Source organism: Triticum aestivum, chromosome 4D, assembly GCF_018294505.1.
Source record: "Triticum aestivum cultivar Chinese Spring chromosome 4D, IWGSC CS RefSeq v2.1, whole genome shotgun sequence".
NCBI classification, from domain to species: Eukaryota; Viridiplantae; Streptophyta; class Magnoliopsida; order Poales; family Poaceae; genus Triticum; species Triticum aestivum.
In genome coordinates this window covers 484,096,531-484,110,584 of record NC_057805.1, presented here as the reverse complement: position 1 = coordinate 484,110,584, position 14,054 = coordinate 484,096,531, and the positions used below count along the sequence as shown (strand labels likewise).

The 14,054-nt window shown below is 43.2% G+C and overlaps 3 protein-coding genes and 1 long non-coding RNA gene across 4 annotated transcripts; 1 reads left to right on the top strand and 3 right to left on the bottom strand.

Annotated features, from left to right (window-relative positions):
* Positions 1-3,420: 3,420 nt before the first annotated feature.
* LOC123100465 (uncharacterized) lies at positions 3,421-4,318 on the top strand. Its single transcript, XR_006448405.1, has 3 exons — positions 3,421-3,554; positions 3,636-3,707; positions 3,986-4,318. It is a non-coding gene; the product is annotated as an uncharacterized lncRNA (long non-coding RNA).
* A 2,098-nt stretch (positions 4,319-6,416) lies between these two features.
* On the bottom strand, positions 6,417-6,875 carry LOC123100464 (defensin Ec-AMP-D2-like). Its single transcript, XM_044522398.1, has one exon. It carries the CDS (start codon positions 6,835-6,837, stop codon positions 6,589-6,591), a length of 249 nt encoding a protein of 82 aa, XP_044378333.1. The 5' UTR covers positions 6,838-6,875; the 3' UTR covers positions 6,417-6,588.
* Positions 6,876-10,219: 3,344 nt separating this feature from the next.
* On the bottom strand, positions 10,220-10,653 carry LOC542926 (defensin Ec-AMP-D2). Its single transcript, XM_044522397.1, has one exon. The coding sequence runs from the start codon at positions 10,596-10,598 to the stop codon at positions 10,353-10,355; it is 246 nt and encodes an 81-aa protein (XP_044378332.1). The 5' UTR covers positions 10,599-10,653; the 3' UTR covers positions 10,220-10,352.
* A 1,648-nt stretch (positions 10,654-12,301) lies between these two features.
* Positions 12,302-13,131, bottom strand: LOC123100463 (defensin Ec-AMP-D2). Its single transcript, XM_044522396.1, has 2 exons — positions 12,910-13,131; positions 12,302-12,808 (listed from the first exon to the last, which is right to left on the bottom strand). The coding sequence occupies exons 1-2, from the start codon at positions 12,971-12,973 to the stop codon at positions 12,624-12,626; spliced, it is 249 nt and encodes an 82-aa protein (XP_044378331.1). The 5' UTR covers positions 12,974-13,131; the 3' UTR covers positions 12,302-12,623.
* Positions 13,132-14,054: the final 923 nt, after the last annotated feature.

Here is a 14,054-nt window from a genome sequence, read left to right as displayed (position 1 = left end):
TCTATGTGCAGCTGATGAAGCTTTGAGAGATCAAAATTGGTTGCCTTCGGAAAATAAGAAGGAAAGAACGGTACCAATTGCTTTTAGTGGAAGCTCTTTCCCTTTTTTGTATTTTTGCCATGTCGCTGGATCTGATTAGAGCTTTTATCAGGGTGTTTCAATTGGTGGGGGAATCGGAAGCATCTGAGACATTTTAAATGCATGACTGCTGATTGCTGAAAATGTTCGTACCCACAGTCACTAAAATTTGTTTTATTCTCATTCTTTTCCTTTTCGTTGATGAAGATAAGATCGATGGTCTATCATGCATGCATGTAGGAGCAGATTTCCTAATCTGTTGGGCTAATATTGTTAGTTCAGATTTGGAGACCCATATTTTTTGCTCACAGAGATGTCTAGAACATTATTGTATCTAGCAGATATTAATAATTTTATCTCCAGAGTAAAGCCATATATACAAGATGGCTATGCTAATTAAACATTATTTGATGAATTTATTAGGAAATATGCAGTTATGGATTCATTCTATAGTTGGAATATGAGACTCCATATGTGTGTGTATGTTTATTCTTGCTTGAATCTGGTGCTGATGGTGTGAACAGGTGAGTCCTGCTTACAAGTTCGTCTAAAGAATTTTCATGTTTTAAAGCCATTGAGACATTTATCACTCCACCTTCTATATCTATCTATCGTCAATTAGTGCAATAGTGGTCGCTGGTGTATTACCCATTCCACACTAGCTTGTTTCCTTTTCGTTTTGGGGGTTATTTGCAGTGGAAACTATTGTTTGTGATTGCCACTCATTAAATCATCTTTGAAAATCTAACGAGCGGAAGCAGAATAGCTCATTTTATACCATTGGTTGCAGTTTTACATCCACATTGCCAATTTGTATTTTTTTAAGCACAAGCAATAGTTATGTGCATCAATCGCATATTCTTCTGATAATACTATCTGTAGCACGTGTTAACACAATCTCAATTATCTGCATGGTATATATATCTCTAATCACTGTCTTTTCCAGAATGAAGAGAAGGTATGAGAAAGATAATACTAATATTCCCTATACATTTGACATTTAACTTTTACCAGATTCTTGGATTCCTCAAAATCATGTCTATTAGTGTTTCTTTTATATATATATGCCTGATCTTTCCTTTTGAAATTGTCATTATGTACATGATTTTTGCTACTGCTGGCCTTGAATTGGCACTGATTTGGGCCACCTTGTTGAATGATTTGTGCACGGATGTGTTTCGTTGGTCTTTTGCGGCATGTGGGGAGCGTAAACTGGAAGAACGTGTGCCGCGGGCATCGCTGTTGCGCTGGACGACCTTGTGTGAGGGCATGGCCATGGACGATGTGCTGTTGGAGAACGACGCAGGACTAAGGTAGTCGATGTGAACGGCCACCGGGTATGTAATGGTTTAGTCCTCCTGAATTTGCACTCTGTTTTTTAGTCCTCTGTAGTGTTGTTCAATTTGGGCAGGGCTTACACTCTCTCATAGGATCAGACCAAACAAAGTCTCATAAGCTTTGTCGTTGTTTTGTTCGAAACATAAAAACAGCCATTATCGAGGAAAGAGTCGTTCTCACATAGCGATTTGTTTGCCTCCTTGCAAAATTCCAATTGCTTATGGATTCGTATGATGCAGCCTACATGTTCCCATCACCCAGTAAAATATAGACATCAATTATTGCATCTGGGTTTATATTATGCATCCCCGCTGCCAGTTTCATTGTTAAGTAGGAACGAAGATTACATTTATAAATGATATATGTATGTAATTGTGTGCTGCATTCTTGTTGCTTCCAGTAGATGTACTATCTTTTCAGCGTTGACTTTTAAAGCGTTTTTGCTGACAAGAAGCTTATCAGTCGTAATGTTCAGCACCTACATTACCTGATGGTCATGTAGTGCTAGGGAAATAGATATTAATGTGGGAAATAGATATACAATATGTTATAAAGGATAAGACAAATAATTATTGGGTGTGAAAGATCCGGATGGAAGCATTTTTTTGCTATCATATGAATTATTCAATACAATCTCGTATGCAACCCCTCAAAATTAGATTTAATTCATGCTCGTACACCATCACTTAAGTAGGAAAAGAGAAGTATTTCTAAGGCTACTCTATATCTTATTTTTCTTTCACAGCATATATATTATTAGTTATATGTTTGCCTGGGTAGGAAAGAAACAATCAATCCCTCAAAATAAAAGGAAACTAATGATCACGACCTTAGCTGGCTGACGGTAACTCCATTCATTCTCTTCCAATTATTATTATTTTAGTTATTTTTCTATTCTCATGGGTACGTTTCTTCTGTGTTGTTTTGCTTTAGTTTCGTAGTTGTCACTCCCATGTATTTCTTCGACGAGGAGGCCTGGACACGAGGCCTAACTATCCGGTATAAATTGGTTTTCGCACTGTAGCTGTGAGATTGGATTGTTGTTCCCTTTTCTGCACATGATTGTTCCACTTGTGATTTATCATATATGAATTGCTACTTGACATCCTTTTGATCCAGCATGATTTCTTGCTTCTTCTCATCTTGTTGACTACTGGTTGTGTTTGTTCTCTCGCCAAAGGCCGAGACTTTGAGTTGCCTGCCATGGTGGAGCTCGGGATGTTGGCAGATCTGACCGGACTGGTCAGCACTCTGCCCACACCTGCCGAGGTCGCCCTGCTCTATGCCATGCTCGGTAACTCACCCTCGCTGATGGGAATGTTATGCACAAAATGCTGATGAAGTTGTGTACTGATTCAATGAACTGAATTTTAATTAGCTCATGGTGATGATATATTTTTTGTGAACTAAAAAAAGTGTATCCCCATATTGGTGCTTTTAGGAAATGGCGAATTTACGTATCCTTATCAGCCTTATACTAGTACATGTATCTGTATCGGTGCATTCTTGGATTTCATGTATAAGCCGCTCAAGAGAAATTTAAATAAGGTTGTTATGTTTCAGCATACTATACATGCTTTCCCGTAGACAATGCTGCAATACTGTCATGTGATAACTGGTACTGATATAAGGACCCTTATCTTCAGTGCCATTTGGAGTAACAATCTACAATGCCACAACACTTTGTTGGACCTATTTTTGGCGTTTCTTCTGCCAGGTATCTCTATGATTTAAGTAGATAGAATGATTTAAGTAGATAGAAGTTATTATTTACACGTTCATTGTGGTAGACCGATTGTCTCTCTTCTACAATTGGAAATCTGTTATGTTCTGATGAGATGCTATCATATGACTAATATGTAACTGGTGATGTTTTATGTCTCATAGTTAAACTTTGTTTCATATTTCGAATTGGTTATTGAACATTTTTGTTTCCATGACAGTAGATCTATATCGGGATTTATAGCATATGCTCTATGTGCAGCTGATGAGTCTTTTAGGGATGCAAATTGTCTGCCTTCGGAAAATCAGAAGAATGAAAGAATGGGATTTATAGCATATATGCTCTATGTGCAGCTGATGAAGCTTTGAGAGATCAAAATTGGTTGCCTTCGGAAAATAAGAAGAAGGAAAGAACGGTACCAATTGCTTTTAGTGGAAGCTCTTTTCCTTTTTTGTATTTTTGTCGAGTCGCTGGATCTGATTAGAGCTTTTATCAGGGTGTTTCAATTGGTGGGGGAATCGGAAGCATCTCAGACATTTTAAATGCATGACTGCTGATTGCTGAAAATGTTCGTACCCACAGTCACTACAATTTGTTTTATTCTCATTCTTTTCCTTTTCGTTGATGAAGATAAGATCGATGGTCTATCATGCATGCATGTAGGAGCAGATTTCCTAATCTGTTGGGCTAATATTGGTAGTTCAGATTTGGAGACCCATATTTTTTGCTCACAGCGATGTCTAGAACATTATTGTATCTAGCAGATATTAATAATTTTATCTCCAGAGTAAAGCCATATATACAAGATGGCTATGCTAATTAAACATTATTTGATGATTTTATTAGGAAATATGCAGTTATGGATCCATTCTATAGTTGGAATATGAGACTCCATATGTGTGTGTATGTTTATTCTTGCTTGAATCTGGTGCTGAAGGTGTGAACAGGTGAGTCCTGCTTACAAGTTCGTCTAAAGAATTTTCATGTTTTAAAGCCATTGAGACATTTATCCCTCCACCTTCTATATCTATTTATCGTCAATTAGTGCAATAGTGGTCGCTGGTGTATTACCCATTCCACACTAGCTTGTTTCCTTTTTGTTTTGGGGGTTATTTGCAGTGGAAACTATTGTTTGTGCTTGCCACTCATTAAATCATCTTTGAAAATCTAACGAGCGGAAGCAGAATAGCTCATTTTATACCATTGGTTGCAGTTTTGCATCCACATTGCCAATTTGTATTTTTTTAAGCACAAGCAATAGTTATGTGCATCAATTGCATATTCTTCTGATAATACTAAATTCAATATGCGGATCAATCTTTATATATGTATAAGATACCAATTGGTGATCCTTTGTACATAGAATAATCAGGGTCCGATCCACTTGGATGTACCTCAATTTGCTGTTATATGATTTACTGTTTTAGGTTGTAGTGGTAGCATAAAAAGTCATAATAGGGAATAATAAGTAACAGTTGACTCAGATAGTGTTTGAGTATGTTTCTCCTAAAGCTAATTGATTTTATTAAGCATTCATAAGTTCTTAGAAATTCAGATAGCCATTTTCTCTAGGTTGCAATATGTGTGGATCAGTTGATGCTCAATATTTTCTGGATATTACATGAACTCTGAAATACATTTTTTTTCTCTCTTAGGTTTTAACCTTTGGGTGGGGGTATTTTTTGTAACATGGAATAGTGATGAAAATCATTTCTAGAATTTATAATGAGCAGTTATGTTCTAACTTTCTCTGGCTGTAGAATTACTGGAGATGGGTTAGTAGTTTTACCCTTTCAATTAGCATGAATTTATATAGAAGGTTGGTTTTGAACTAAATTGATGCCCTCTTGTTCACTGATTATCTATGAACTGAAATGATGTCCGGCTATAGTACATTGGTCTTTCATATGTTGGTTGTGCATACATGGCCTTAGCTTATCCTTCTCTACTTTCATTTCACTAAAAATGGAAATATCGCCTGAAACTTTTATGCATGTGCTACTGCTACTACATGACCGACTTGACCAAGCCCACTCTTCCAAGACTATCAATTTACCGCAACCTCCAAGTTACGGCGACGCATGGGCGGGGCAGCCACCCCCTAGATCCCGTTAGCACAATGTCATAAAAATATATTTATACTGATTGTTGCGCAAAGTAGAAGGCTATTGTTTGTAGTTATTAGTTTATTTCCTCTATATAGAATGACACGGTTTATTGTGTGTCCAAGAGGAAGGAAAAATAGATTTATAGGTGTTATGTGACTTACCTTTTAAAAGGAATAACTTCATGCTATTGAGTCTTCACTATTTGCTTCACAGAATTATGGCTATAATAAGAAAGTCCATCATGGAGTATATATAACATCGTTTTCTATTATTCTGCAACTCTATCTACCCCCAATAAGAAGTCCATCTATTTTAGATGGGGAGTTGATGAAATTTGTTCCCTAAAATGTATGCGGTAATTTGGGTTGTACCCAAATAGCTCCTTTTCCTTCAAATAAATTATCCCCGGAACTATCTGTTTTGAGTAAACATTTCTTAAACGTAGGACGTTTCAACCGCTAACCAAGCCCGGTCACCATCACATGTTTAGTGCGTGGATTCTGCTAGTGTCACAATAATTTTTTTTTTGAGGTTTGCCAGAGTCATAATATTGGCATAATCACCACGTGTGCGGGGGAATATCATATATCCATAAACCTCATATGTTTTTTCCAGTGGAACATTATCATGACAAACCGGTCAATTTTTTAAAATGCCCGTGGCAACGCACGGGCATTCTACTAGTACTCCTTAATTAGTTAGGTTTGTCTAAAATAACTGTACGTAGGTGTAGCATTGCTCATAGCCTGTTACATAAACCTTCCCCTGATTTTGCAGTCCTATGAATCAAAGAAGCCCTAATTCTCTTCCGTCCCCCTGATTTTAACTGCAGGCCCTGCCCCATGATTTCCTACTAACCAATCACCAGTTGCCAAGTTGATTTCCTAAAGAGTTTACGTAAAACAATTACGTAAGTGTAGCAAAGCTCCTCTGTCGGCTTCCCCGCATGCCAGGATTTTGCGTGACCTATGCCTTGCGGCCTTGCGCTGTCTGAAGTAGTGCGCAACATCGACCCCTGTTTCTCTCAACTGGTAGAAGCCCTGTAATCTGTCGGTTTGCCATTCTTGGGCTTGAAATGAAAATTCAGGTGGGCAGTTCAAAAATGAAAATTTGAACCCACATATCCAACGGGGAAATCGACGACTCAAGGAATGATTATTAACACAGAGTAAAAGGGAACCTGCGTTTCTTATACCCATCTCAGCATGCCATGACAGACAGGCCGAGGTTTATTCATGGACACACACAGTACTACAATACACGCAGAAGGTGCGAGCAAGCCAGCATGCACGCAGGCAGGCTGCAGCTAGGCGGACGTACGAAGTAGAGGTAGTGGGTTGGTTACTGGCGGCAGTGGGTGGTGCAGAAGCAGCGATGGCGGAAGCCGCGGCACTTGCCGCCGGGGAAGCCCTCGGTCTTGCAGACGTTGGCGCAGTTGCGGTGGCGCACGCAGGGGCCCCTGAACCTGTGGCTCTTCGCCTCGCACGTCCGCGCCTCCGCCACCGCCACCGGGCCTCCCATCTCCCCGGTGCCCGCCAGCAGCAGCACCAGGAGGATCGCCGCCGAGAGGAGCTTGCGTGAAGCCTCCATTGTACGAGGGTGGCGGTGGAGTGATGGAGCTGCTGGGAGAGCACACCAGCTTATGTAGCGGCACGCACAAGCTGCCGAAGCCATGGGGTCAAACCGAACGCGATGCAGCTGCATCCAAATGAAAAAGGCGACAAATATGTGCCGCAAGTAGATCGGTGGGAGTACGTGCAACGAGCCAAAGGTCGATCCGGCGACGCCATGGATTGCTACAAGAAAACTCACGTGGTCTGTGACGACGACGACGACGACTGGATTGCCGTGAGCTTAGCAAGGGTAGGGAGCGGCGAGCGGTTTATCAGAAACGCATCGATACGGCCGGTGGACACGAACACGATTTTTCTGGGGTGCCCACCCGGTAGGTAACAGCAAAGAATCCAGCGTCGGGGAAAGCTTTGAGATGTGTGCTACCCTTACCATTTATGGCCATACATTTTAATTTTAACTACCACCTATTGTGTGTTTTGTAGATCTGTACATATGCTCCCGTAAAAAAATAGATTTGTCATATGCTAAAGCAGTATACTCTGCCGGATGCTTACAGATTTTCTTCCATAAAAATATGCCGCTAAGGGCTAGTGCTGGTTGATCTCGTTTTAAAAATATCACAGCTCTCAAGGTATTTTTTTTTTCCGAACAGTCCGTGTGGCCCCTACAAGTTCTTGAATTTATAGTTTTAGTCCTTGCTTCATTTGTTTTTGGGTGATGGTGGTTCTTGATGTTTACGCTCCTTCAATGTTTTTAGTTTGGAATGCCTGGCTCTGATACTTAGGCCGATCTATATTTGTTGCATATGTGAGGATTAGACATATAGGAGGGAGTGATTTTTCACTCTTTCAATCTTATTTAGTGAAAATTCATTATAGTTGAAGCTAATTTTTGTGATCATTATTATGTATCACAGCAAAAAAGTCAAAGAAAAATATTGAGTCGTGCGTGGCATAGTAAAATTCGAGGGACGAAACACATAGGCAAAAAGCTAGTGTTTGGTTTGGTGACAGCTAGATGCATGTAGACATATTTAATTGGTATAATAAGATTGCAATACTTTGTCACACAACCAGTTTTGCAAGCTCGTTAGAGTTGCCACATGTTTGATTTGCAGCTACCCCCCTAATCTAAGCCAAACGATTTAGAAAAATGCAGCAACTAATAGAATCATGTTTTCTTTGGTAAATCAATAAGTATTGATTCAATTGCGACATTTAGTATGTAACTATAATAAAACAATAAAATGTTCAATAAATCACAACGGTTGGGTAGAAAATATTGTGCCCCATTACAATGCACGAGCTACTATCTAGTTTACTTTATATGTGGCAATATATGGACCAATTTTTATCGGCAGACATAAGTAGCAGATGAAATCGTGACAATACTGACAAAGTTAATATATGAACCGCAATCCTCCCCTGGAGGGGGTCCATAGGTGAATTAGGGGCCTCTTGGGCTTAGATTTCTTCAAAAGGGGTCATTTTGTGCAAATTCGTCACTAAGAGAGAAGCCAGCTATGGTATTTGCCGTCAAAGCTCCTAGTTAGCACTCGTTGCGCTTGGTAGCGAGGCAGCGCTCACGCGCCCCCTTGTGTGGGCTGGGCTAGCTATGCGAGCGAGCAGCTCGCTCATCAAGCGCACACGCCTAGTCACTCTTCATGGTTGACCTGGTCGGACGGTTGACCGTTGACTTTTGGACTAAAGATAGTTTTTTTTCATATTTGAAAAACTATTGTGGCTCGAAAAAAAGTCATGAATTAAAAAAATCACAAATTAAAAAAAACAATGATTGTAAAAATAATTCAGATTTCGAAAAGTTCATGAATCTGAAAAATATTTTAAATATGTTCACGGATTTATAAAAAAATCACCAATTTGAAAAATGCTCATGGATTTCAAAAAGTTCTTGAATTGTTTTTGAAAATGTGAGTTTAAAATACATTAAATGAAAAATGAAGAAAAAAGGAAAATAAAAAATAAAAATAAAAAACCAAGAAAAGAAAAAAAATCGGTCAGAAGCTTCCCAAAAATTGTTCGGTGCTTCTAGAAGCTTCTTAGAATTGGCCACAAAGCTGCACAAAAATCAGGAATGTTTCAATGCATTATAGGCCGGCCCAGTTGGTTTACGTGCGGGGACACGTTTAACCAGCGCTGGTGAAACACCAAAAAATTGGAATTTTTTGTAAACACAGTCACATGTATATTATGTATGTGCAAAATTTCACAACATTTTACTTTCGCATGTGGATACTTAAGAGTTTCACAAGACATGGCTGTCTACTACGTAGTATAATTACTTGGTTGGTGTCTTCTACTACTAACGAGGCCGTCCTTGTCCTTGTCTGGCCTAAACGGTAATCATAACGCCCAGCCCATCGTGTTCTGGAAGGTTGCTGACGAGCCTGACAGTATGCGTCTGTTAGGGCAGTGACGCTCAATTATGGCACTCCACTGGCTAAACCAGAGGCCCCATGAGCCACCTAATTCGCATCAACGAATTGATTACTCTGCCGAGGCATGAGTCCTTCATCATGTTGCTCAAGACCCTACCATGATCTCGGTGTGATGATGTGGGGATTCCTCATCAACGGTAGTATGAAACACACATGGGGCCGATGCATAACTCTCAAACCAAAATGCCCTTTGTAACTTGCAGAAACAGCCTAGCGATATTCAGACAGTATACAGAACTCTGCTCATAGGACACTCGTGTTTGACTTTACTAATTAGGCCATAATAACTGCACGGACTTGCAACTTGGCTTCATCTGGGTCACTACCCATGCAGTTTGTAGCTAGGGAGATGCAAAATCACTCCTCCAAGCAATTCTTTTCTCCTCCATGGCAACAAGTCAAGTCTTGCTTAACGCACGATCATAATGGTTTAGATCGAATATACAGAATATATACGAGGTTTTCAACGATGGAACAAAGTCAATCAGTATATGGCCAGATTATGTTTTACAGCTTACACATTACATTTTTTCAAAACAAAATTTCATGGATCCGTAGTGCACACATACATGTTTCCACAGATAATTTTTTTACTTCTTAATATGTTTTTTTTTAATAAAGGGGACCATGGTGCCCGTGACCATAACTTCCCACTCCTAGAGGCCGGGACCTTTTACGCGTGGCCAGTCCATCGTGCATGAGCATTGAGCAGCGCCGGGTGGCAGCTGTCAAGTTCCTTGCTGCACACATGCCTCGATCACACTTTTCTCAAACAAACAAAAAAACATGCTTTCGATCACACGGAAGTAGCATGCGACATGCACGTCGTTTCGTGTACAGAGCAAGTGAGAGGGAGAACACGCTTACACGCACACAACACACGTGAAAGGAAACATGGGACCTCGCTGCAACTTTGAGGACGAACCCAAACATCGAACGGACACAAGGAGAAGTTGCTTCTTATACCCAGCTCGGCCTGCATGCCAAGATAGTAGACAAGCTGAGGTTTATTCATGGACACGGACACGGTACACGCACAAAGGTGCCAGCATGCATGCATGCAGCTAGGCTACTAGCGGCAGTGGGTGGTGCAGAAGCAGCGGCGGCTGGCGCCGCGGCACTTGCCGCCGGGGAAGCCCTCGGTCCGGCAGACGTTGGCGCAGTTGTGGCCGCGCAGGCAGAGGCCCGCGAACCTGTGGCTCAGCGACTCGCACTTCCGAGCTTCCGCCACCGCCACCGGGCCTCCCATCTCTCCTGTGGCCGCGAGCAGCAGCACGAGGAGGAGCGCGGCGGAGACGAGCTTGCGTGGAGCCTCCATCGATGACTGCTTGTTTGTTACGAGGGTATCAGGGTGGGATGAGTGACGGAGCTGCTGTGCGAGCACCCCCAGCTTATATAGAACCGATGCCAATGGGGTCACACGAGTCACAACCAACGATCGATGCAGCAGTCGGAGTGCACGTCTTCTCAAAGAGGAAAAGGCCGCAACCCGCAAGTAGGGTAGGGTAGGGTAGGGTAGTATCCCTCCCACGTATGCGCGTGCTTCAATTGCCACCGTCCGTTGCTCCAGGACACGGCGCTGGAAGCTCGCTAACAGAACTTTGTGTCCAAGCAAGGTGGATGGATTGCTACAACAAATCCGCGTGGTCTGCGACGCCGATGACTGGACGGATGGCCGCTTCCTCCCTCCCGAACGCATCGATACGGCCGGTGGACACGAGCACGATTTTTCTAGCGTGCCCACCCGGTGAAGTTTGGCCTGCATGTTTGCATAGCAGTTTGCCCGGGAACATGTGCAGATCCCAGCAATGCCCGGGAACAGTTTGGCCTCAAGTGGAGTCAGGCTCTCAACTTATGGTCGCGCCATGCACACCTGCTTGCTGATGTTAGAGATACTGCGGCTGAACTTTCTGAATTTCGGTTCAGGTTTGTGAAACAGAGGAAGACACAGAGCAGCTCACCAACTTGCATGAGCTGCTAGTGCTAGGAGCGGGTGTAGAGGCTAATGTTTGGCTGCTTGAGGCCCCTTTGTTTGTTGCTGAGTTGCTCAATCATGATTGTAAATATATTACTGTACATTAATAATTCCCATGTTCCTGCGAAATGAAAGAGGTCCACCGTCGAACACCTGTTTTGAGTTGTTGTTGTAGTACTTTTATCATTTACAAATACCTTGTACGTATTTTGTAGATTCGTACGTACACTTAACCGTATTTCAGTTTCAAAAAATTATGAAAACAAATTCACGTATACCTATATACACAATGTACATGTGTGCAAATTTTCCGGTCAAAATAGGTTAAAATGAGAACTACAGAAAAAAAAAGACAAATCTAGGGCTTTTTAGCATATGTATTGTTCATCCTCATAGTCCATAAAAAAAATTGCAGCTCGTAAATCAAGAAATTTCATACTGAAATTTTACACACATACACATTACATCCTTGCATACATGTGTATGTTTTTCAGAATTTTCTGAAACTGAAAAAATAGGATATTTAAATTTTCAAAATAAAGGCCTCCATGGCTCTTTTAGTAGTTTGTATCTTGTAAGGACATGCGGGGGTTTCGTTAATGAAATGGAAATCAATATCTTTCTTAAAAAATGTTGGCACACATGGGTTTTTTCTATTGGGAAATTGCCACATATATAGTGATTGTGAGCTTCTGAGCCTACATTGTGGTTCTAAGAAACTAAAAATAAGGTTTCATTAAAAATCATACTCATGTGTTAATATATATTAATTTCAATAGGAAGATAAGTACTATTCATTACCCGAAAAGGGGATAGAAAAAAATAGAATAGTGTTCGCTTATTCAGGACCGGGCATGGCTCAGGCTTAGATTTGTGGGGTTCGGCCTTTTAAAGCCCGGCCCAAGAAATGCTCAGGTCTCGCAGCGGTCCTTGCGCATGCGTAGCGCCGGGTGTCAGCTGCCACTGCACACATGGCGCATCGATCATATCGATCGATCTCGATCACACGGAGGTACAGCGTGCACATCACAACTACAGGCACCATGTGACATGCATGTCCAATTGTATACACAACGAGTGAGTTACTGAGGGAACACGCATACAACACTCATGATTTGCCGAAAATAAAAATTTTACATGAGAGAAGGATTGACTGGGATAATCCCATAAACCTCACAGCAACTCTGAGGACGAACCCAACAAGAAACAACAACGCGTGCACACAGGTTCGGTAATAATCATACAAAAAACAAAGAAGGACTCGCACCCAGCTCGCCGAGACAAGCTGAGATTTATTCATGGACACGCACGCATGGACGATCGCAGAAAGGCCACCCGAAAGAAGGCATCACCCGGAGGAGAGGCTTGTTAATGGTGGCAGTGGGTGGTGCAGAAGCAGCGGCGGCGGAACCCGCGGCACTTGCCGTCGGAGAAGCCCTCGGTCCTGCAGACGTTGGCGCAGTTGGACCTGCGCACGCAGGGTCCCCTGAACCTGTGGCTCCTCGACTCACACGTCCGCGCCTCCGCCACCATCACCGGGCCTCCCAGCTCCCCTGCAACCCCACTCAGATCAGAACTCCAGAAGTTCAGACCCAAACCAAATGCCACACACACATCGGCACATAGCACCGCTGCTATATCTATATGTACGTACCTGTGGCGGCGAGCAGCAGCACGAGGAGGAGCGCCGCCGAGAGGAGCCTGCGTGAAGCCTCCATGGATCGGTCCACTACAGCTTGGAAGTCAGGGTGCTGTGGGAGGGATAGAGCTGGTGTGTTGTGTGTGAGCAGCCCAGCCCGGGAGCCTGCCTTATATAGAGGCACGGCGCCGCACGCACAAGCGATGCCATGGCCATCGGGTGGTCACGCACACCGATGCGCGCGGCAGTCAGAGGAGCAAGTGTGCGCCTCAAAGGAAAAGGCGACAAAGCGCCAAGCAACGTGGACGGCTGCCGTGCTTTGCTACCGTCCGCTGCGGCCACGCTCCAGCGCCTCGGCGATTACAGTGCGGAGCTAGCCAGCAACTAGCCGTTACTGAAACTGCTACGAGCGTTTGTCCTCGAGCTAAGGTGAGCCGCTACAGCAAATTCACGTGACCTACGGCGCCGAGGATTACTGGTTGGCTCGCCGTGAGAGCGGCGAACGGTTTTGTCGCCAACGCCTCCGGTCCGGTGAACACGGAACGCTAGCTACGGCGGCCCCGCTGCGCACGCCTCGGTCCGGTGACCGGCGAACGTATCTACAGTAGCATTCTTGCTAGGGTGCGCGGTGCAGCGGCGGCGCTTTACCCTTTTACCGTTTGATGCTCGTTCCATCGAGAGAGATCGATCCGACCAGTCCGCATCACACGCGCGAATCGATCTCGATCGAGGTCGACGGATTTCTGAGGCAAAAGCGTATCGCGAATAAAGCGGAAAGGGCGCGAAATAGGTAAAAGCTGGGCTAGTCGCGTCGGTGCCGACGTGCGGAATGTCAGCAAGGGATCGCCGCAGCGGAGGTGCAAGGGAAGGGATCGCCAGGTGCGTGCCTGTGACAAGGATTGGAGCGGGAAAGCGGGACAAAGCTAGCTCGTTTTCAGAAAAGGAAAGCGGGGCAAAGTAACAGATTTCAACGTGTTCATCTCAGCTTTTCTTCTTGAGCACTCGGCTTTTGTTCTTATAAACAAGCTTTTTTAAGCTAGATTCCGTTTAGCTCACGGTAATAATAAAAGCATCTCCAACGGACGCGCTACACAAGCCTCGCGCTGAAAAAGATGCCTATATAGCGCGCGTGAGACCAAAAATAGCGCTCCAGCAGAAGC

What these genes read in the sequence shown, in the direction of transcription:
- LOC123100464 (XM_044522398.1), bottom strand. Translation starts at nt 6,837, where the DNA reads ATGGAGGCTTCACGCAAGCTCCTCTCGGCGGCGATCCTCCTGGTGCTG.
- LOC542926 (XM_044522397.1), bottom strand. Translation starts at nt 10,598, where the DNA reads ATGGAGGCTCCACGCAAGCTCGTCTCCGCCGCGCTCCTCCTCGTGCTG.
- LOC123100463 (XM_044522396.1), bottom strand. Translation starts at nt 12,973, where the DNA reads ATGGAGGCTTCACGCAGGCTCCTCTCGGCGGCGCTCCTCCTCGTGCTG. An exon ending in GCTGCTGCTCGCCGCCACAG is followed by an intron (nt 12,809 to 12,909) that starts GTACGTACATAT and finishes GTGGGGTTGCAG; the next exon opens with GGGAGCTGGGAGGCCCGGTG.